Source organism: Doryrhamphus excisus, linkage group LG10, assembly GCF_037039965.1.
Source record: "Doryrhamphus excisus strain RoL-2023G ecotype Guam linkage group LG10, RoL_Dexc_Guam_v1.1, whole genome shotgun sequence".
Classification (NCBI taxonomy): domain Eukaryota; kingdom Metazoa; phylum Chordata; class Actinopteri; order Syngnathiformes; family Syngnathidae; genus Doryrhamphus; species Doryrhamphus excisus.
The window spans coordinates 6,300,225-6,322,821 of NC_136366.1; the positions used below are offsets into that span (position 1 = coordinate 6,300,225).

The window sequence follows — 22,597 nt, forward strand, 5'->3', positions numbered from 1 at the left end:
TAGCTAACAGCCGCACAGTAAGGCGTTTCAATGCCTTATCGCGTCCAGAATTTCAAAAACCATCAGTAAAAACGTCAAAAGTCGCAGACGAACAAGCTTGTGCTGCACAAGATGGCGAACTTGCGACGATAAAAGTACGGCTCGTGAGTTTTCTACGTAATGTAGTTCTGTGGTCACAAGGCCATCACCATTTTCTTTTCCGGTAAGTGACCTCGGTTATCCAATCAGAGCTCATGTTTTAAACACGTGCTCATTACGGTTTCCCAGTGGTATATTGTTAACATTGATAACATGTCTTATTAACATTCAAAACTACGTTTACTTTAGATTTGTTAATGAAGGAAAATGACAATGTTGTGGTTTTGTTTTAGTAAGCATCCCCAACCTGACCAGTCATCAAAATAACTGCAATTTATTCATATTTCTACTGCATTAGATTGAGCAGATATAGCTTTCATCGTAGTAATAAAAAAAATCAAAATGGGAAATTTCTTCAATGATGTTCTTTATCCGGACACAAGGGGGTGCTATGGTACATTATATCCAAAGATGAGGTTGATCTGTGTTACTTTTCTTATAAGTAAAATTCTTATTTGGCTCCTGAAAAGTCTGCAAGGAAGATTCGGGATGCAATTCAAGGTAATTACTTTGTGGTTTGTAATTAAAAACATGCACATCCATGCTGCCATGAAGAAGAAAAGGCCAAAGTAACACGGAAGAAAGTGGCCTTTATTCCCGATTCCAAGGTGCACATTTAGGCAGGAATGAGATGGAAATGGTAAAGAAATCCAGCATCAACATCATGTTACATCTGAATCAAATCAATCTTGAAGGCCCCAAGAGTCTACTACAGTAGGGTAGTCCATGTGACCAACATCCAGGACCCGAGCGGACATGATAGAAACATCCAGTGCAAAGAAGGAACTTTTAAAGACCTCTTCCGAACTAAAGTCACCCCCAGCCACCCTGGAGCGTCTGGTCAGAGCAAATGGGCTCCTCAAGGTCTTCCAAAGAGCTTCCTCTCCCTTGAATCCCCCAACCAGCCAAGTGATGCTGTCCAAGTGACCTCGGCGACTTGTCTCCTTGTCAAAAAGTATCAGGTCTGGGTTCATGACCTCTCCGAGGGAAGTGAGGCTGGTGGCGTCTTCACTCAGCGGCCATCACAGTTTGCCTGTGGCGTGGAAAAAAGGAAAAAAGCACCGAGCCGTTGTGGTTAATCTGGTTTGGATCCTACTGGGAAACTGGCCGTGGGAACAACAACGTCCAGCCATTCTCCCGTTCTCTGTACCGCTCGTTCTCATAAGGGTCATCAGTGAGCTGGAGCCTATCCCAGCTGACTTCAAAGGAGAGGCGGGGTCTACCCATGCACTGCTTGCCAGCCAATTGGAGGACACGATTTCTCTTTCCTGATTTCTCTTCTTGCCGTGTTGGCACACTTACATATTTCAGCTCATCAAACCAACGTAGTAACTAACTGGTTCAAACTACTTACCAGTTCACTATGATAGTGGGAGTGGTGGCTATCATAGTAAACTGATAACTTGTTTGAACCAGTTAGCCACCACTCCCACTAAGTGGTTCAAACTATTACCAGTTTACTATGCCACACACCACTCCCACTAACTGGTTCAAACTAGTTACCAGTTTACTATGCCACACACCACTCCCACTAACTGGTTCAAACTAGTTACCAGTTCACTATGATAGCCACCACTCCCACTAACTGGTTCAAACTAGTTACCAGTTCACTATGGTAGCCACCACTCCCACTAACTGGTTCAAACTTGTTAGTTACCAGTTCACTATGATAGCCACCACTCCCACTAACCTGTTCAAACTAGTTACCAGTTCACAATGACACACACCACTCCCACTAACTGGTTCAAACTAGTTACCAGTTCACTATGACAGCCACCACTCCCACTAACTGGTTCAAACTAGTTACCAGTTCACTATGACAGCCACCACTCCCACTACTGGTTCAAACCAGTTACCAGTGCACTATGGTAGCCACCACTCCCTCTAACTGGTTCAAACTTGTTAGTCACCAGTTCACTATGATAGCCACCACTCCCACTAACCTGTTCAAACTAGTTACCAGTTCACAATGACACACACCACTCCCACTAACTGGTTCAAACTAGTTACCAGTTCACAATGACACACACCACTCCCACTAACTGGTTCAAAGTAGTTACCAGTTCACTATGATAGTCACCACTCCCACTACTGGTTCAAACCAGTTCCCAGTGCACTATGGTAGCCACCACTCCCACTAACTGGTTCAAACCAGTTACCAGTTACCCCAGTCAATCAAAAAGTGACATTTCATCAAACCTATGGCCATCACCTTCACCACTTATTTGAATATAACAATATTCATATCACATTCATTCATTCACATTCATATCATTCCATGCATTAATCCAGAAGTACAAGGTGGGGGGAAAAAAATTGAATTATGTAAAATATATCTCTTCATTCATAGGCAGCATATTGAAAAAGTACCGTCCAAGCTTTATAAAATAATAAACTCCAAAAATCAGATAACATCCCATCTACCAAATGGAAAAATGATCTAGATATTTCTCCCCATCCTCGACTTCTGGACAGAAAAATGAAAACATATCATTGCTTTACCTTCTCATGTATATTGTAAATATCCACCTTATGTGATTATCACAGTTGTAAATACACACTTCATGTATGCATTAAAAATTAAAATTAAATCTCAGTTATGTTTTAGCTCGGGAGGGTGGGGAAGTTACTTTTTCACACAGGACCATGGAGGTTGTGATGGGGTTAGTCTCTTCCTGGCATAAGGGAATAACTGGAGGCTATTGTATATAACATATTTTATATTTATATATAAACATAATATATATATTTATATTTTATATTTTAATATATAACATGTTTTCTTCTTGAGTTAAAATGAACAAATTAATTTGGATTGATCTTGAAAGATGTATGGGCATCCTAAACTGGAAGGTGTCCTAAAACCAGTACAGAACCCGACTGAGGGAAAGACACCTACCCAGGATTTCTCCCATCTTTTTAGCAGCTGCTCATGCTCTGTGAGTGCACTCCTCCATTGGTTGAAATCCCTGGACGGGGCGCTCTCCTCATCTGTCAAATAACCAACATCACTACAGGAAACACATCTCTGCACCGATGGGTGTCGGCCATGGCGGCCCACGGGGCATGCATTTCCGTCTTCGCAGCCGCAGGTACCTCCGATAACGAGGTGGAGGTCAACCTCTGACACGTCATTTCCTGTGCCGGCCTCAGCCACACAGCGGTAACGGGCGTCCTGGATCAGCGGGCCCTCTCGGAGCCAGCTGCTCACCAGGACTGTGTTCTGAGTCAGCGGGTGCCGGTGCTCCGTTCGGGGCCCGTCCAGGGCGCGGCCGTTCATTAGCCAGTCAATGTGGACATCACTAGGACCTGGGGGGCAGAATGGTACTTGATGTTGACCTGTTATTTCTATGTTCAACAGTGGAACCTTGAGGGTCACAACAGTAGAACCTTGAAGGTCACTTATAACATTTATTTGGGCTTTTGGCCTTAAGTGGAATGACTCCATTCCTGGGTCAAAGTCACACCATTCTAAAAGCTTTATGACTCCACAGATGACATTTCACCATTCCCACCCGTACGAGTGTAGGAGGGCATCTATGTCATACAAGTCATAAAAACCCAAAAGTCCACTCACCATGAATGTTGCGTAAGAGCAGAGTAGCAAACACGTGCAGCTCACTTGGTTTCATCATTTGAGTTATGTCGTCTTTGCCGTGTTGTACTGAGCTACCGCAAAGGACCGGAGGACGTCAGAGGTCACGGGTTCCATCATCGCCGCTCTCAGCCTCCTTCGGATAAATCACCATTGGTGGGGGTACAGCGGCTCCATCAACTGTTCTTCTCCATCATTGGAACTTGATGCTAACCGTTTTGTTAGCACAAGACTTCAGGTCTTTTTTCATTTCTTCTGCTGCTGTTGGCCTTGGAATATCCAACTGTTTCTTCATAGAAGCGCTTTCTCGAAATGACGTCTGGGACTTAACCTAACCCTGTTCTTGGGTTCCATAATAAGACCTTTAAAAATGACTTTTTATAATGAGACTAAAATTTTGTTCCTCCAAATAAGTAATTTTACAAGGATAACCAATTATCTCCTTAGAATACTATTTTCTCTTATCGATATATTTTAACTTTCTTCTTCTAAAATGACAGATTTTTTAAATGTTTTCTTGTTAAATGATATTTATACAATGGGCTGTGGGCCGCACCCCCCCCCCCAACTTTGTAGAAAATAAAATTCAACCAAAACTTGGGATGCACTCAATTGTAATGTGATGCATGTTCAAATGAAATAAAACCATTACCAAGATGTCAAGAGAGGAAGCTGAATTGTTAATCTAATAAAGAAAAAGTCGCAGTTAACCCTGAAGATGCTCCATGAGCTGAGAAGATGTCCTAACCTCCCAAAATATTCAAGAGGTGTGTTTTCTCCAAAAAGTGTTGGTTGAACTCCAGCATCTACAACCTTGGGGTTCCACTGTATTTCACAGGCATGACATCATATTGTGGGCCGTGCAGCGAGCCCTGTGGAGCCCCACGTCATTTGCAAAGTAGAATATGGACGTCACAGTTCAAAATGTCACATCATGTGAGCTATGGAGTTATTAGCACCAACACCACAGCACTGATGCAGCAAGCAAAGAAACCAAACTCAACCAAGCCAGTGTTAGCTTGAAATGCTTTATTTAGCCTTCCTAACCCAACACGTTGATTCATGTACTGCACATCATCAAAGATGCCCCACCCCCCTTTTATACAAACATATTTACATCTTGTTTGCAGGCACGAAAACGGCCCGGCTGGCATATTGGGATTCAAACACGGTGAGCCCACCATAGAGAATGATCATGGAAGGGTTCAAATCTCAGCAGCCTGAAGACACAAACGCTGCAACGCTGCACCCATAATTGTTGACATTCAAAGTCAGAATGTCAACTTCCCATATTGGTTTTACTGCCAGGTATGGGACCCCCAGGTATAGAGCTGGCTGCACAGCTCAGATGACCACGGCGTTAGTTTGGGCCAAAGAAGTATGAAGAAGACACCAGGAGGAAAGGGTTCTGAGGTGTTAGGCGTTCAAACCGAGCAAGGAAGTGATTAGGCGTTCAAACCAAGCAAGGAAGTGAGCTGCCAGCACTCACCCAGAGCCAGGCAGAAGAGGAGGAAGGACTCATGGGCATGGAGTCCCCAAGCCTGGTCCTTCAGCAGGGGGGGCAAGAGCCTCACCTCCGCCTCGCCAGCCTCCACGTAGGAGGAGGAGGTCAGAGTAGAGGAGGAAGAAGAGGACAGTGAAGGTGACGAGGAGGCTGCCAGAGTGGAGTGGGAGGGTGGGGGTGAGGGGGTGAAAAGAGCAAAACATAAAATTGAACATTCTGCATAAAACGGATGGATGCTTTGTAACCCGGTCCAATAAATAAACCCGAATTATTAAAACCAATGATGGCTGACGTGACATAATAACAACATATGATGATGTTCTTCCATACTGTTCCCGGGGCAGAAAAAGCCAACAATAGATGGCGGGGTACCCCAGAAAAGTCAAATGCCTCCACTTGTTGGGGACCCCCCAGCTAACCCTTCCCTGAGAGATGCTAAAGGGCCCAAAGTCAACACTTAGTCCGCCTGGGCTAACAAAATCCAGGTCCACTTCGGAAAACATCCCCATAACTTACCAATTTGGTAAACAATGTTTCCAATGTGGAATTTAGGAATGAGCTTTTCTCCGAGGGTGCAGCAGTTTCCACGAACACAAACACAGCTTCCACATGCTAGCAGCACGGTTCATCCGCATCGGCAAACTGGATGGGCTGGGAGGCGCAGTCCACGTCAAAGGGTTTCTCCTGGCTTGAGCTCTCGTCTCCGAAACCGTGGCAAGGTATCCGACCGTTGCCGCACTCCGGCTCCGTCTCGTAGCCGGTGTCGCGAAGGGCCCGTAGATTCTGGCTGCCGTTTTGCGTGGGTTGCTCAGACATGTTCATCTTGTCCGTGGCGGACGCCTCCATGAGGCCCGCTTCGCAGGCGCGGTACTCGGGCTGGCTGGCGGTCTTGTGAGTGCCCAACAGGGCGGACCGCAGACGCAGGCATGGCGCTGGGAGGTACTGCATGTAGCAGTTGTACGCCATGGCGGCCAGGAAGAGGAGAAAAAAGAGGAGGAAGAGGAAAAGGAGCGCCGTGCTGTTGCTGTGCTGCAAATATTCCGCCTCAGGGTCCCCGTTGTCAGGGCGGGGCCCGCTGCCGCTCGGGGGGAGATGCTGTTTTGGCAGCACCTCGGTAGGGGGCGGGGTTAGTGACGAGTGGGGCGGGGATGTGAGCAGCACTGGAGCCGTAAAATTGGGAGGGGCAAGGGCCGGAGTTAGCGGTCTGTCGGTGTCAACATTACCTTGGCCGCCTCGGGTCCTGGACGTCTCCCGACTCTGGAGGGTGGTCACCGTCGCCGCATGGCCGCCCATACGCGGGGCTCCTGGCGGGAGATCCAGAGTCAAGACATATCCCGCCAGGAGGCGAGTGAAGTTCTTCCCGATGGCGGCGACAAACTCCAGCGACCAGCACTCGTAGTGGCCCTGGTCCTCCGGAGCCACGCTGTAAATGAGGAGGCCGTTCTCGCGGATGAAGTGGAAGCGAGACGCCTCGGTGAGAAGCGAGCCGTTGGACTTCCACAGCACGTGAGCCACGTTGGAGCGCACTATGCACGGCAGCTCAGCGGAGCTCCCAGGCTTCACCGCCACAAGTTGGTAGTCCTTCAGCGGCATTCCTGGCTCTACGAGGGAAAGGAAAGCACTTTCAACTTCCAAATTCCAGCATGTTCCTGATGATCCTGATGAGGGTGCGGAAATACGATCATATCACCCCCATCCTGGAATCACTGCACTAGCTCCCTGTGGAACTGAGGATTGAATATAAGATCGCCCTCCTCACCCACCAGTGTGTAACACGCTAACGCGAACTCCTCCTCCCCCAGACCTCCTCACGCACCCTCCGCTCTAGCACAGCCAACCTCCTCAGGGTCCCCAGAACCAAGCTGCACAGCATGGCCGATCAAGCCTTCTGCTCGGCTGCTCCCAGTCTGTGGAATGCTCTTCCCGACCATCTGAGAGCGCCACAGACTGTGGATTCCTTTAAACCAGGGATCCCAAACATGCGGCCCGTGAGCCAAATGTGGTACGCAGGACACTAGTTTGAGGCCCCCGCCTTGTTATGAAATTTTAATGTCAGTGCGGCCGGCGCGAGTTTGATATGGATGCTGTATGGTATCATGTACCCAGAAAAAATTATTACGTTTGATTAATGTTCATGTTAAAGGTTAAATAACTGTTAATAGTTATCCTCCCTATCCGTGTGGAAGTGGTACGTTTTTGGCTATTTAAGTTTAAAGGAAATAACTTGAAGGCTACCGTTTAGGTCGCTAGCTCTGTAGTTTGCAAGTTAGCATGTGTCTCAAGACCCTGCAGTAGCGCAATATGTTGTAAATAAAAAGAGTATAAATGTGACTATAGTCGTGTTTTGTCATGTCTACAGGGCTCTAATAATGCTTTGTTCATTTTAATCTGAAAAAAATAATTTGTCTACCCACCAACTATATGTGGTTTCTTAAGTTTTTGTTATTTGCCGTTTTATTATTATTATTATATTTATTTATTACTGATTGATTGATTTTCTTTATTCTTGATTTGTTCATTTAGTTTTCATCTTATTTTGTGTAGAAAAATAAAAAGTAAGATATTTGAGAACAGTGGAATGTTTTATCAGAGCTTTTATTGTAGAAAATTGGAACCAAAGTGAAGTTTTTTTTAATTTTTTTGTTTTTAATAAATGCGTTTTTTTTTTTGGAAAACCTGATGCGGCCCAGTCTCACCCAGACCCGAGCTCCAGTGGCCCCCAAGTAAATTGAGTTTGAGGCCCCTGCTTTAAACGGAGCCTAAAGACTTTTTCTTAGCCTCTTTTTTTTTTTTTAACATATACCTTTGGTTGTGTTGTTTTATTGCTTCACTGAAGGTTTTATGCTTTCTTTGTAGCACTTTAAGATTTCTGTAATGTAAAATGCAATATAAATAGAATTTATTATTATTATTATCCTGGGAGCCCTGTGATTGGCTGGCAACCAGTCCAGGGTGTACCCCGCCTCTCGCCCGAAGACAGCTGGGATAGGCTCCAGCACCCCCGCAACCCTCGTGAGAAAAAGCGGTAGAAAATGAATGAATAATTAATTAATAATATTATCCTGGGAGATCATTCAGTAGGGTTGTAGATCCCTCTGACGGAATTCACCTTCAAAACGCCAAATGGGAGCAACCATGGTTCCATATGACTTGGTTGTTGGTTTAGTTAAGACTTGGAGATGCCGCCATTCATCCTACATTATGAAATCTACAAGCCAATTCCATAAGTGGCATTGTGACATATTCATATTCTTGTGTGTGTAAAAGAGCCTATATAATAAAAGCCAATATGGCATCGGTTTACCGTTCCCCAGCCAAGAAATGAATAATAAGTGTAATAAGCTATGATATTTAACAGAACCCAGGGTGAGCAGGGTTCCAGCCAAACAATCAGCTATCCTCTTACCTTTAGCACACTTGTCTGCATCCCCATCCAGACTCTGAATCAGCCTCCTAGAAACAGGATGTTTTTCATGGTGAATGACATTAGATGACATTCCAAGCTGGCAAAGTAAAAGCTGTCAGTCACCTCATCTGCTGGCTGGGCGTATCAAGGATATTGGTGCAGTGAGCAGTGTGAGGGTCCCAGGCGCAGTAAGGGTCTCGGGCCAGCACACAGTCATAACAAGACTGGTACCTGCCACACAGAGATGTGGGTGACTGCACCACTCCTGAGTCGCATCCGGCGTAAATGGACCGCGTCTGTGGGAGCACAAAGGACGAGTCAGTTCCACTCCCAGCTCTTCTGGTGGGGTCACCGATCTGTGCTAACGTTCCAGAGAAGACCGACCTCAGACGACAGCAGCAAGGTTTGGATGGCTTCTGACTGCTTCAGGAGCTGGATCTCTTCCACAATGTGGACTACGCCGCCGAGAACCACAGACTTGTGCAGGATGCCCTTATCTAAATCAGACAAATCAGAGTGTCGTCATTCCTGTCACGGCCACCTGCTATTTATTTATGTCAAGCAAACTGCATTCCAACTATGGGGAGAAAGAAATCCAACATGGAGGCCAGTTGTTGGAATCTCAATGCTCTTACACTAGCCCCGTTTACATGGACCCAAATATTCCAATTCCATTCGGGTTATTTGCTCAAACGGAAAGAATGTAACCTTTGTATAAACCTCATTCCGAAAGAAAAGTACCAATCCGAATGAATATATAATCGGATTCACAGGGGTGGAATATTCCTTTCCCCAATTCGATTGAGGTATCTTGTACCCGCTCAATCGGAAAGTTGTCAGGGTGGGTTCTTTCAGCGCATGCTCAGCTGTGACGTAACACGTCACACGTCTCTCAGGTTTTGAAAATGGTGGCGCGCAGTCACCTCTCGACTAAAGTTCATTTTTGATACAAACTTTACAAGAACTGAACGTTCAAGTTGCTGCTTTAAAAAAAGCGTAGCAACTGTCCCAACAACCGTGGTAATCACACTCTCGTCCGACATCTTCGCGGCGTTGTTGGTTACGTTTTACTGCCCATGCCCCCATTGACTATTCCGTTTGATTATAGCGGTGCATGAATATGTATACATGTATACACTGTTTTCTGGTACGTCATTCGGAAAGATTCCATTCGGAAAGAGGAAAATCTCCTCATGTAAACGTGGCTAATGAGGGACGTCCCATATTGGCTTCCTGGCAAAATACGATCCTGATATATAACATGTAACATGACACGTATCCTATGGTGGAATGAACACGAATGTGTAACATGACACATATCCTATGGTGGAATGAACACATACATGTCACATGACATATCTAGTGGAATGAACATATACGTGTCACATGACATATCTAGTGAAATGAACACCTACGTGTCACATGACATATCTAGTGAAATGAACACCTACGTGTCACATGACATATCTACGTGTTGTACACAGCATATTCTAATAGCGATTTTCATGATCAGGAAAAAAATGCGATCCCCATATCGGCCGATATTGCATTTTTATGCTGATATCGGGCCGATAATGATGGGGACTGTTTTTAGAGTTTGGATTATAGTTTATCCGTCAAGGGCTAGTACTCTAGAAATGAAGATTGTAGAACTTGCATTTCTATAGTAGTATATATTTAATAACTACTATTAATGTCAAAACAGCTCAGTTGTCAGCAAGTTCTAAATTGTGGGCTTGCATGAGTGATGCTGACATCGGTGAGCCGCGGTTCATTCTGAAGCAGATCTTGGAGATTTCTATCCAAGTTTCCCATTCCAGTAAATAGCATCGTCCCGTAACTAAAACGTCTGATGAAATACGAGGGCCGTTTCCTACCCGTTCCAGTGAAGATGACATCATAGATGTTCCCATCAAGTGCGCGGACCCGCTCAACGACAACCTGAGTGTAGTTGACGTCTTTGGTGATGAGGCGGGGCCTGTTGCCGACGGGCAGGACGGGGTCCTCCAGCAGGGGGTGGTCCTTGACAAACTGCAGGGTCTTGTCTGGGAGGTGCAGGGAGCTGTTGATGCTCTGCTTCCGCATGTGGCCGTCGATACACTGGCACGGCAGGCGGAGAGACATTTGGATCATTTCAACCTTGAAAAATAATTTTTCAGATGATCCCCACCCAACTTACCGCCCCAGGGCGTGGGGATGGAGTAATGCCGTTGTAGCGGACCCATTTGGTGTGGGACTGCTCCACTGTGGCCTTCTGCATGTACTTGCCCTTGGAGAAGACCTCCTCCACGGTGGTCAAGTTGTAAGCACACACAGCCGACAAGCCCACGTTACCCCTGGAGGACAATAGAATTCAGAGGACGGACTAAATGATCAAGATGGCTCCTGGGCGTGCTGCCACTGACCACTGGGAGGTGAAGACCCCATAGATGAGCGTGTCCCTCGAGTGGGCACCCTTCAGGATGAAGATGTCGTGCACCACGTTGAAGACGAAGTTAAGTTCCGGCATGGAACACACCAGCTTGGCTTTTAGAAAAGATGTCCACTTTTTCTGCAGCGTCCTCTGTCCTCCAAAGTCGCCCTGTTTGAAGGACAGATTCGATGAGCTGAGCTCCAATACGAGACCGGATCAAGGGTGTCCAAACTGTTTGGGCCAAATTCATTCCCAAATACAGAAGGATGTGGGGGCCACTTAAAGATATTCTTGACCTTTTGTGGACTTCATTAGCTGCAGTCGGGGAACTAGCCCTATTCTCCTCCCAAACCGATGCAGACAAAAGGCTGAACGTTTGACAAAACATGACACCTGGTTCCGATCTTCTGAATCGGGTTTGGCAGTGATGAAATAACGCCCCCAGAGTCGTCACATGTACATTTGCATTACAGCAGACTTTTCTGGCTATGGTCTCATTTATGTATTTTAATGGCTTTACACGCATATTAACCTGTAGAGTAGACCTAATAAGACTAAATAAGCATTTATGTGTCCTACGGGCCCTTAGTGGTGGGCGGACAGGCGGACATTTGGGTCCTGAGTTATGTCCGCAACAGTAGCCCATGTTATCATAAGATTACTGTTATTACTGCGCCTGTTGTGAGGTCATTTAACCCTGCAATAATGTTGTAGCGATGAGTCTGGTGCTTTTGACTGACCCCTAGTGGCCAATATGCAACACTACATTGACAATTTGAATGCTTCTTCTGCCTGCTATTTACATTTGACTTCATTCAGCAATCTTCCGGTTATAAAATGCTTAGTTTAGGCCAATAATAATTACAATTTGCTTCAATATTTCTTCTGAAAGTAGAAATACTTTGGTCGCCATCTTTGTGTTGGAGGTGAAAAGGCAAATAGTTAGTACTTGCCGTCATAGCAGGCTGTGTTTACAAAATGAAAACTTGCGTTCTGTAAACTTTGGACCCCCCCTGCAAGTGGAATACTGTAAATCAGGAAAAGCTTACCTTACAAACACGTGCCACCCTAGGAATGAGCAGATTGCCAAAAAACTCGTACTCCACGGACACCTCGGTGAAGAAGAAGTAGATTTTATCATCTTCACCATCCGTGTCGTCACCTTCCCTTATCACATCGGCAAAAACAAAACTTGGCTCTGCAATAAGAAGAGCACTTTTGTCAGAACAGCATCACGGGACGCAAACCACGCCAGACGAGTAAGTCACCATTGAGCCATGAGGTGGAATACTCCGTCCTCAGTAGGGACTGCGATGGCGAGTATCTGGAAATAATGGGCTCACTGCCCAAGAAGTTGTATGCCGTCCCCGAGTACAGCTCTCCATCTGGTCAAAGGACAGCATATTATAATACATAATAATACCGACGGGGATGATAAATGATGATAGCGTATGAACTAAAGAGATGAAAGCGGCCTTCACTCACCAACCATGACCGTGGTGAAGCTCTGCGAGGGGTCGTAAGAGCACTTTCCCCTGCCGTCTTCAGCTCGACCCTCCAAAGAAAAGTCAGCCAAAGTCTGCGAGAGAAGAGATTCAAGCTAAAAACTGCGTCCTTGTCCATCTCATATTTCCACGGGTGGCAAGAACTGACCAAATAATCACACTGAGGCTGGAAGGCGTACGTCCCGCAGATGTAGAGCCGCTCGTTGTCGACGACCTGCAGCACTCGGACGTAGTTGAGACAGTCGGTCTGGACAGCACCAGCAAGACAGAAGATGTCAATACACTCTTCCGTGACAGCAGTAATGCAACAATAATGTCTCTCACCTCCTTCGATTTCCCCTTTAGGGTGCACATGGCGACGGGGGTGTCGCCGACCTGCCACAGAGCCTTGAAATATTGACAAACAAATCAGAATTGCAATAATATGGATCGGTCATCCATTGGTTTCATACCTTGTTGTTTCGGACGGTTACGTTCTTCTTGCTAAGTTCAAAGATGGCCTCCCTGGCACCCACGTAGAGCGCGTCCCTCTCCTCGCTCAGTAACAGCGTTGAGTAGTTGAAGATGCCCGGCTCGGAAAACTCCATCAGCTCTAAATCTAAGCACATTGTCAGAATTGAACAAAAACGCTTGCCTTAGTGGGCACCTTTAAGCCATCTTACAAGACAGACCGGAAAAAGAACATGGTGGAACATAAAGTCTTCTAGCCTAATAACTCATTAGTGGATATTTTTAGTACATTTTAACTGTGGCCCCACACGGCTCTATTGGAGGTGGCCAATGTAGCCGTGATGCTAGAATTTATACACGTTAAAAGTGCTTTTAGTAAGCCCTAGTGGTAACACCTTGCTTTGTGTGTCTGCAGCTTTTATGCTAATGAGCTACTTGTCCACTTTTGTCATATCCTGTAGACCAGGGGTCTCAAACTCAAATTACCTGGGGGCCACTGGAGCTAGGGTCTGGGTGAGGCTGTGCCGAATCAGGTTAAAAAAAAAACGTATTCTTTAAAAACAGAAACATAAATAAATAAATTGTCTTCGATGCTTGTGCTTCTGCTATAACCACCTTTTCAGTGCTTTGGTTTCGGTTTTCTACAAGAAAAGTTCTGATAAAACATTCCACTGTTTTCAAATATCTTATTTTTAATTTTTCTACACAAAATAAGATGAAAAAATAAACAATTTAAGCTGTCATTTCTGGGTACATGGTACCATACAGCATCCATATCAAACTTGCACATTAAACTTTCATATCAAGGCGGGGGCCTCAAACTAGCGTCCCGCGCGCCCCATTTGGCCCGCGGGCCGCAAGTTTCAGACCCCTGCTGTAGACTGTAACACTGCACCTTTCCAACAGGACCGATGCCGTATACCACATAGAACAACGGGAGTATAGCCATGTAAGCTAACATTCCAGTTAGCCACATTTTAACAGCAACGTACCGCTAGGTTAGCTTATTTCACAGGCTTTATTTTAGGACGTGTAGTCAAGCCTGCCGTTTGACAAAGAAGTGGGTGGCAGGATGTTATCTCCATCCAGATTATGTTCCTTAAGACTTTTTATTCAAGACCGTAGACCTTTCCCTTGAACGTAAAAGAGCTGAGAAGCGCACCGGCGTGTTCAAGACCGCATGTTGTACGCTCCATGTGGAAATGTTGCCAGGTCTGCAGTGACACTGAAAGCGCTCCTTGACCCCCCCACTCTTTGTGACTTTATTCTTGCCCAGTGTTTTTTCTATTTCTGCTGCTGATGTTCCCATAATGTTCTAACCTTCCCTCAAACCATTTTCCCTAAATTTCAAATGTATTTATTCTTTATCAAAATATTATGTCTTAAAAAAAGTTGTTTCCTCACGATATTATAAATAATTCTCGTAAAAGTCAAGTTTTTTGCTTCTAAACTACTTTTTTCTCCTAACGTTTTGATATTTCCCATTTTTTGCTTTTTTCTTCTTGTTAAAAGAATATTTTTGGAATATGCTGTCGCCCAGAAGTAAAGAATAGAGTATTGATGAAGAGCACATCAACATTTCTATCTTTTTCTCTGTGGACTCACCTTGGTGTCTCCATGAGGTCCGAGGCACAGAATGGGGTCCGTGGGTGGACACCTCCAGAAGCAGTCCCAGGAACACCCCCAGCACGCCAAACCCCATATTGGACTCTGGCAGCTTGGGAACTGTGAAATTTCCTCTGCAAAGCACAACGGCAGGAGTGAGGCAAACCGCCAAGTCAGACTTTTGCAATGTGCGACGAGAAGAAGGGCCGGGTCTTATCACGCAGCAGCTGAGCGAAAACGGGAAGTCATCAAATCCACTTCCCCTCCCCCAGATATGAGCATGACTGATACGTTTGAATCAAATATTCTTTTGGACAGAACCTGAACATGTTGGAATGAATAAACCGTGGGGTGGAATCATGACAATAACCATGTGACATAATGATTAATCTGAGCTAGAAATAACCAAACACCTCCGGCTTACTGAGGAAACCCCCCACCCCCTGTGAAGAAACACCAAGTTGTGGGCGGGGGTATCGTTTCACCAAAGAATATGCTAGAGACAATGACAGCAGGGCTAACTGGAGCCGCCAAATGCCATTTTCCATGTGATGTTTCCAGAGCTATCTTCATGGTTCCATGGTGGATGGATGCCTCCAGGAAGGATCGGATAAGCACCACATGAGGACAAGATGCTGAGCATGTTTGTGGTATGGTGGCTAAATGACATTTTAGAAACATTTTGGCTATGGCTAGGTTACACCGGAGTACATTCCACAGTTCCACACGTCCAAAAAGGAGTAGGAAGAAGCAAAGCTGATTTAAAGTGGACCTATGATTCTTGTTCCACATTCCACTGAACATGTTGCGTTTAGTTAAATGGGATATTTCCCAACTTGTAGTGCATGCCCAGTGTCCCAATGGTCAATATTTAAGAGTTGGCCGTGTTTCAGGTCGGCTGTCTGAGGTCAGCCGAGGCTTTAAAGATTAGGCAAAATATTCAAATAAATCTGTAAATCTGTTCTCAATCCCGCTCGTGCCGCATGCACCGTGAAGGCCAACTTGGCCTCAACGGGGGGGCCGCACACGCAGAACCGGAACTGCAGCTCAGGTTGCATGACAGTCCCTGTCAATCTACCACGGACGGACGTCAAGATTATCTACCGTTATTGAATACGCACATCTCACAGAGTCATGACCTGACTGAGTGCCTTCTGCTTTCTTGAGTCATGTGACGTGGGAATGCATCATTGCGGCTTTGGTGAATGCTGCATGTGTTCAGGATGTACTGTATCAACAAATAATCCTGTGACACAAGGTCAAGGGCTAGCATACTGTATATACTTAAATACACTGTATATACTTAAATAAAATAAACATCACATAAACTTGATTTTCCACAACTCCATCAAGTCTTCTTTCCACAAGCAAGAGTCGGTCACAAATAGATAAAAGATAATCAGATGTCTTACCAGATAAGGGACTTGCCTTTTTGCCATGAGTTGCACTAAAGGTAGATTAAAAAAAACAGCAAATAGCAAAAATCGGAACACCTTTTCCATAGGAGTCCAAAAAAGGTTCCCATACGGATGACAATGGTGCAAACCAACCCCGGTCCGCATTTGGCGATGGATACCTTAGCCATAGCACTTAGCCATAGTACTTCGGTACGAGGTACATTATTAAAAAAAAAACAACAAAAAAAAACCTTAAACATATTATGGAAAGCAGGAAGTGAACAAATGGAACAGTTACTGATTGTAAAAGTACCAGACGGAGGGGTAGGAACTGTGAACTGATTATGTGATGCACTCAATTGTAATCTGATGCATGTTCAAATAAAATAAAACTATTACCATTACCATTTACATGTGGGTTTCAAACTGTTCGATGAGTTTGTCTGTTTTCTGCAAATACAGCTGCATGTCAATACATCCCAATGGCATGGAAAAGTCAACTCAATAGAGTCTAAAGCGATGCTCATTAGAGAGGGTGACTAGCACAGGGAAATATTTAGTGTGCGTTTGTCTCATCTGCAAGGCTACCATTCCTGCTGGAGTGGCATTCATGGACCATTCCTAAAAACGAGGACACCAAACAGCAGGGTGGCTGATTATATTCAGGTCAAGTCATCAGAGTAACGAAATATTGTGAAATATCGGTTCAAACACCAACAAACTGTATATTCTAGATACCGTACATGTAAAAGTACACATGTATGTCTAAGCAGCCATATTTCTGGACTGCAAACCATCACTATTGTAACAGTTTAGTACAGACCAACTGCCTGGGAAGTATATAAAAGCAGACTGCTGTTGTCATACTCCCTACTCGTGTGTTGCGTTAAAGAAACCAAGCTAGCAAGCTTTGTGAGCTTTTGTCCTGTCAAAGAGTGACTTTAGACGCCCTACACGTCGGACAACGTCGGATCCAACGGGCTTCCAAAGGCCAAACTACTGCATGAAAACGAGATAACTCAAGCTTAATATCTATTATGAGGTTGTTCAATTGTGAAGAAAAGGAAGACTTTAGTGGTTTTAGTTCCCAGGAAGAGGACAGGGATAAATATTGCGTAACCAGCCGTTTCACACAGCTTTTTATTAAAAGTTAACAAATCTTTCTGTGTACTAAATATAGTACTTTACAACATGGACACCCAAGTGTAGCCTAATTACTGGATGTACAAATTTTTTCTTCTTGAAATTGAGTGGTGTGGTGTTATACGGGACGGGCTACGGTCCGGACATTACAGTAAGAATACCAAGAATACTCAATATGTTAATTAGATGTTTTCCTTTTTTATAGTAGGAGGGCAAAGGAGACAGCTTTTGACATGGAAATGATGATCGTCTTCACCAACGTTTGCCTTCTCAGGCTCTGAAACACTTATGTAAACAAAACGACCGGCTTTCAGTTGGGAAAATCCTCCTCTAAACACCTATTAAGAGTGAAAGTATTATGGAAAAGAAATAGAACAACTAGCGCATTGTTTCTCATGACCAGAAGTATGGCAATTCCAAATGTAGGTTAGTCCTTACTTCTAACAACTAGGCCGTTGGTGGCGGGAGGGTGCACGGGCAATCAATCAGCTTCATATTTACTGGGAGGATTGACTATTGATTCGCTTGGTAGGGAGCACAGATTTCCCTGGGGGGGGGGGGGGGGGGTTGACCTTCAAAACACGGGGATCACCAAGCAAAAAGATTCCAGTTCCAGGCAGACTCATCAGTTTACCAAGAGGGGGGTGAATGTGGGGGTTGAGTCCAAGTGCACAAGGACCAATTGTTTACCGAAGATGAGTGTAGGCCTCCACTCACTCCGCCGACTACTCCACCCCTCCCCACCCCCGGCCCTCCACATCATCACTGCAGAGCCGCAAACAATGAACAGAGAGGACACAGTGGAGCTCTCTCGCCCAGGTCGTTCAGTCTTGCCAGACGAAATGCCAGCACAGATCAGCTTAGCTGCAAAGGAGGGGGGGGATTCACAGATCACCCAAGGCATTGGGATCTGGAAGGATCCTGTAAAGACCATCTTTCAAACAGTCAATTTCAAAGACAACCGCTGAGAAGAAGAGCAGTGGCAGCAAAAGCCCAAGTCTAAATCAGAACTTTCCAACTGGTGCCTCAGCACTTCTGACCGATCCTGACTGGTACACTGCATGCTCCCCAATTTAGGTCAAGGCTTAACAAAAGCCTTCAAGCCACATTGGAGGGTCGGTGTGTTACAGTAGCTGAAAGCGCAAATTGGCAGCCACCCTGCGCCGCAGAGAGATTTAGAGGAGCTGCCACACTGGCCCGGGATATTCAAGACGGTTGCCATGCTGGCAGGACTCTTTCAGGCCTTTGTGTTCCTCTTAGGCTCCTCCAACTTCACAAGGAGGCCGACACCTGCTCGGGGCCGAGGCCTTCCCAGTACTGCACTGGTGACCGAGCAGAAATGTTGGCTGGCCACTCAGGGAAAGGGGGGGGGGCAGCCTGTGTGAGGGTGGGTGAGGGGGTAGGATGAAGAAGTTCTGCTTCTTCCTACTCATTTTCTGCCATGTTGAATATAAAAATAAGAGGAGCAGCAGAAGGCCTTCTGTTTTGGAATGAGTCTTGTTATGCAATATGTCCATAACTGATGCATTTGTTTTTTGGATCACCGCCTTTCCTTTCTGGACCAGACCAGAGTACTGCACCGCAAATCAGAATTAGAGAAGAACAGGAGTCCTGGCGAAGCTAGTAATCGGAAGATAACGACGATCAATGAACTGTCAAGCAGCTACAAAAATGCTTTGATGGGAAATATGATTTTGCCAGGAAAGGAACCTATGGCAATCTACAGAGATCATTTCCGTGAGGGTTTGAAAGAAGGTTTGAAACAAGACGTTGACATGTTCAAGTCCCTTTCAATGACATAATACGAAACCGCAAGGCGCCATCTGGGTGGAGATTCATTTTCTTATCTTCACGAGGGTCGCGGGGGTGCTGGAGACTATCCCAGCTATCTTCGGGCGAGAGGCAGGGTACACCCTGGACTGGTCGCCAACCAATCACAGGGCACATATAGACAAACAACCATTCACACTCACATTCATACCTATGGACAATTTGGAGTCGCCAATTAACCTAGCATGTTTTTGGAATGTGGGAGGAAACTGGAGTACCACAGAGATGCCCGCATGCACGGGGAGAACATGCAAACTCCGCACAGAGATGGCCGAGGGTGGAATTGAACCCTGGTCTCCTAGCTGTGAGGTCTGCGTGCTAACCACTAGCCCACCGTGCAGCCATCTGGGTGGAGATGTGCTTTGGAAATATCGTACAGTTCAATGCTGCCCAAGTAGCACATCAGTTATGTAAGTTGGATGCCCCCCCCGACCCCGGACAATCCAAGTTGTCTTGTCCCATAAGGGAAAATGGTCTTCCCACATTCCTAATGCGGTGCAGACAAGAAGCTCCACATGAGGATGGGGTGGAGGGGTGCTGGAGGCGGATGTGAGGAAGTCAGGACATTCAGTGGCTGCCAAAGCTCTCAGTGCACTTGCTGGCTCATGCTTCCATCATCGACACCAATGCACGGAGATGCTCTTCTTCCTGGCTAATCATTTTATCTCCGGATAGAATGCCACGAAGCCTCAGCGTGCATTCAGATGTTCAGTTTGGGTGAACCTAGTGCCCGCTGTCGCTGATGGATAACAGACTGAAAGTATGGTTCATCACATAGGGCTGTCCGTCCGCTTATCTGACCCCTGGGGAGGACTTTCATGCTATGTGACATCATAAGAACTTGGAAATTTCTGGGAATTCATGCAGAAAATAATGCAAATCATCAAAATAATGGAGCACCGGTTTACACAAAGCGCCAGCCATGACTGTATTGAAGGTACTGTGCCCACTTGCAAGTAGGCCTGAAACCAAATACTGATGGTGGTCGGCTTTCGGGATTAAATGAGTTAGGCTATAAATACAACAGTGTATGCAATACTGTAAACTACGGGGGGAGTCCAAGCCCTCATGGAAGAGACCACATGGGGAGCAAAGAGCCTTAAAAATGGAGACAGCTTTCAGGTTCCCCACAGCATGATGAACCGATTGTGACAGTTCAGCCGAGGCTTTACCAATCTCTCCGTCTGGGCTTAACCGCCGGCATTACAACTCCAGCTGGCAATCATTCGTCATGTATGATTATTGAAGCTTCCAGTACAGTGGAAGGGCTGCAGGTGGATAACGGGCGAGTTGTTTGTCAGGGAAGGGGGGGCGGGGGGAGCCTTGTCTCATTCCACAGTTCAAGGTATGTGCCGCTCATCCAGGATCTCCAAAACGCGGCAGCATGACCTCCAGTGGCCGATGACACAGCAGTCTGAATGCATTACCCAGCGGAACCTCGAGATGACAGATGGAGGAGGAAGTTGACTTTTAAACAACGCCAGATTAAGAGCTGACCGCATGATTAAAAAGGTTCAAATCCACATCTTCACTCAAGCGCTTGGATTGGCCAACCGCTTGGAAATAAACTATTTCTGGTTATATTAAAAAGTGTGGCCTGACTATGAAGATGAGGATGTGAGCTTGTGTGAAGGAAACACGACACATGGGATGTCAAATGGAATATAATTACTAGCTGGAGTGCCGTGGCGGAGCTAGCATGTCAACCTAAAGTGGCCACAGCAAAGGCAAATGAGGGGTCAGGTCCTGCACAAGGCTATATTTAGGATGGCTTTCTTTAAAAAACAACACACCCTTTCTTTGAGTCACGTGGATGAGGAACCTTAAGAGAGTCAACATATGGACCGTTCAACATTGTGGAGCATTTCTGTGCGTCCAAAGTATCCCAATAGTACTTCTTTCACCTAAAAATCAGGAAAGCTCAGGTGTTAACCTGTTTGGATTATTTCTTTTCCATCTTCCAAGTCCTGTTTTGATCCTCTGCTATTTTCATCCGAGGCGCTTCCAGTCAGCATTATTCCCAAAAAGCGAGGGGGAACCGGTGCATTTAACTGGGAAGATTTGACATCTGAAGCGTTAAAATGTTGACGACAAACAGAGCAAGCCAAAGGCTGTCATCTGACTATGGAAGCCACCATTCACAGACAAGTCATCGCTTGATGTTGCTTCCCCGAGGCTGCAATAATGGCAGCCAGGCCTCAGCATAGTACAGACGACTATTTTGGGAAGCCTTGCGGTTTACAATGTACCCAAGCAAGACTGGTTGTCGGGTCTGTGCTGATGTTTTGTTGTCCAAATCGTCCTGCGTCATGAATTGTAAAGAAAGGCTTTCAGATCAACCTCCCACCCGTCACGGGCCGCTTGAAAGAAACAGAAATGATTCTATATCTCCTTCCTCCTTCCTCCTTCCACTCCCTGCTTGTCTCTCTCGCTCGTCTTCTGTGGGCAGCTATTTCACGGTGGCATCGGATAAACGCCTCCTGTGGAGTGGTTTGTGTGTGAAAAAAGTAGGGGGTTCTCTTGAATTTGGCAAGCCAGAAACGGGGATAAACAACACAAACACACAACACTTCTCAGTACGTGTTAGGATTGGGATGTTGGTAGAGGAGGGAGGGAAGGTTCAACATTTCATTGGTTGTACTGGAAAGATCAGCGAGGAGCAGAAATCAGGCATCATTGAACTGTTCTTTAAAGCCCTCCTAATGAGAGGATTTACAGGATATAAAAGATGCTCTCTAATGCACTTCCTGTTTCAAGTCTCTAGGGTAATCTAAGCCCTGTGTCCACGAAACAGTCCCGTCCGGCACACTTTTTATTGCATTTCCATTGAAAAGGTTTACACTCACTTTTCAGTCGCCCTTTGTAGGGAAATCAGGTAGTGGGTCACGATGGTTATGGTGCTCAGAGGCACTGGTAAAGCACAGCCTCGTACGGCATTGAACGGCATCGTATAATATCGTATGGCATCGTATAGTATCGTATGGCCTCGTATAGTATCGTATGGCATCGTATAGTATCGTATGGCCTCGTATAGTATCGTATGGCCTCGTATAATATCGTACTGCATCACATATCGTACTGCATCATATAATATCATACGGCAACGTATAATATACTGCATCGTGTAATATCGTATGGAATCGTATGGCATCGTATGGCATCTTATATCATATGGCATCGTATAATATTGTATGGCATCGTATGGCATCATATAATATCGTACTGCATCGTATAATATCATACTACATCATATAATATCGTATGGCATCGTATAATATCGTACTGCATCGTATGATATCATACTACATCATATAATATCGTATGCCATCGTATATCGTACTGCATCGTATAATATCATACTACATCATATAATATCGTTCGGCATCGTATAATATCGTACGGCATCATATAATATCGTCCAGCATCTTATAATATCATATGGCATCATATGGCATCGTATAATATCGTATGGTATCATATAATATTGTATAATAATAACTTCTGTAGAACTTCAGCCCCATTCGTCAAGTGTTTACATTTATGTGAATTTTTGGTCAGGCTGATTGTGTGTCGCCACAAAGCATGATATTGGTGAGGACTTGGTAGAAAGC

The 22,597-nt window shown here is 45.4% G+C and overlaps 1 protein-coding gene and 1 long non-coding RNA gene across 5 annotated transcripts in view; both read right to left on the bottom strand.

Moving 5' to 3' along the window:
- Positions 1 to 267: 267 nt before the first annotated feature.
- On the bottom strand, positions 268 to 5,356 carry LOC144901058 (uncharacterized). The gene is made up of 4 exons (XR_013629245.1): positions 5,223 to 5,356; positions 3,235 to 3,447; positions 3,038 to 3,129; positions 268 to 1,171 (listed from the first exon to the last, which is right to left on the bottom strand). It is a non-coding gene; the product is annotated as an uncharacterized LOC144901058 (long non-coding RNA).
- A 61-nt stretch (positions 5,357 to 5,417) lies between these two features.
- The window catches only part of sema4d (sema domain, immunoglobulin domain (Ig), transmembrane domain (TM) and short cytoplasmic domain, (semaphorin) 4D), a 29,551-nt gene continuing 12,371 nt past the window's right edge, over positions 5,418 to 22,597 (bottom strand). For all 4 annotated transcript variants that reach the window (XM_078793936.1, XM_078793937.1, XM_058058770.2 and 1 more), the window contains 14 exons: positions 14,617 to 14,750; positions 13,014 to 13,159; positions 12,886 to 12,948; positions 12,710 to 12,808; positions 12,542 to 12,635; positions 12,325 to 12,441; positions 12,106 to 12,254; positions 11,049 to 11,224; positions 10,823 to 10,979; positions 10,521 to 10,743; positions 9,028 to 9,140; positions 8,767 to 8,939; positions 8,644 to 8,690; positions 5,418 to 6,838 (listed from right to left, as the gene is read on the bottom strand). In XM_078793936.1, the coding sequence (XP_078650062.1) occupies positions 5,850 to 6,838; positions 8,644 to 8,690; positions 8,767 to 8,939; positions 9,028 to 9,140; positions 10,521 to 10,743; positions 10,823 to 10,979; positions 11,049 to 11,224; positions 12,106 to 12,254; positions 12,325 to 12,441; positions 12,542 to 12,635; positions 12,710 to 12,808; positions 12,886 to 12,948; positions 13,014 to 13,159; positions 14,617 to 14,750 (2,680 nt within the window). In that variant the 3' untranslated portion in view covers positions 5,418 to 5,849. The remainder of the gene's footprint in view (positions 6,839 to 8,643; positions 8,691 to 8,766; positions 8,940 to 9,027; positions 9,141 to 10,520; positions 10,744 to 10,822; positions 10,980 to 11,048; positions 11,225 to 12,105; positions 12,255 to 12,324; positions 12,442 to 12,541; positions 12,636 to 12,709; positions 12,809 to 12,885; positions 12,949 to 13,013; positions 13,160 to 14,616; positions 14,751 to 22,597) is intronic.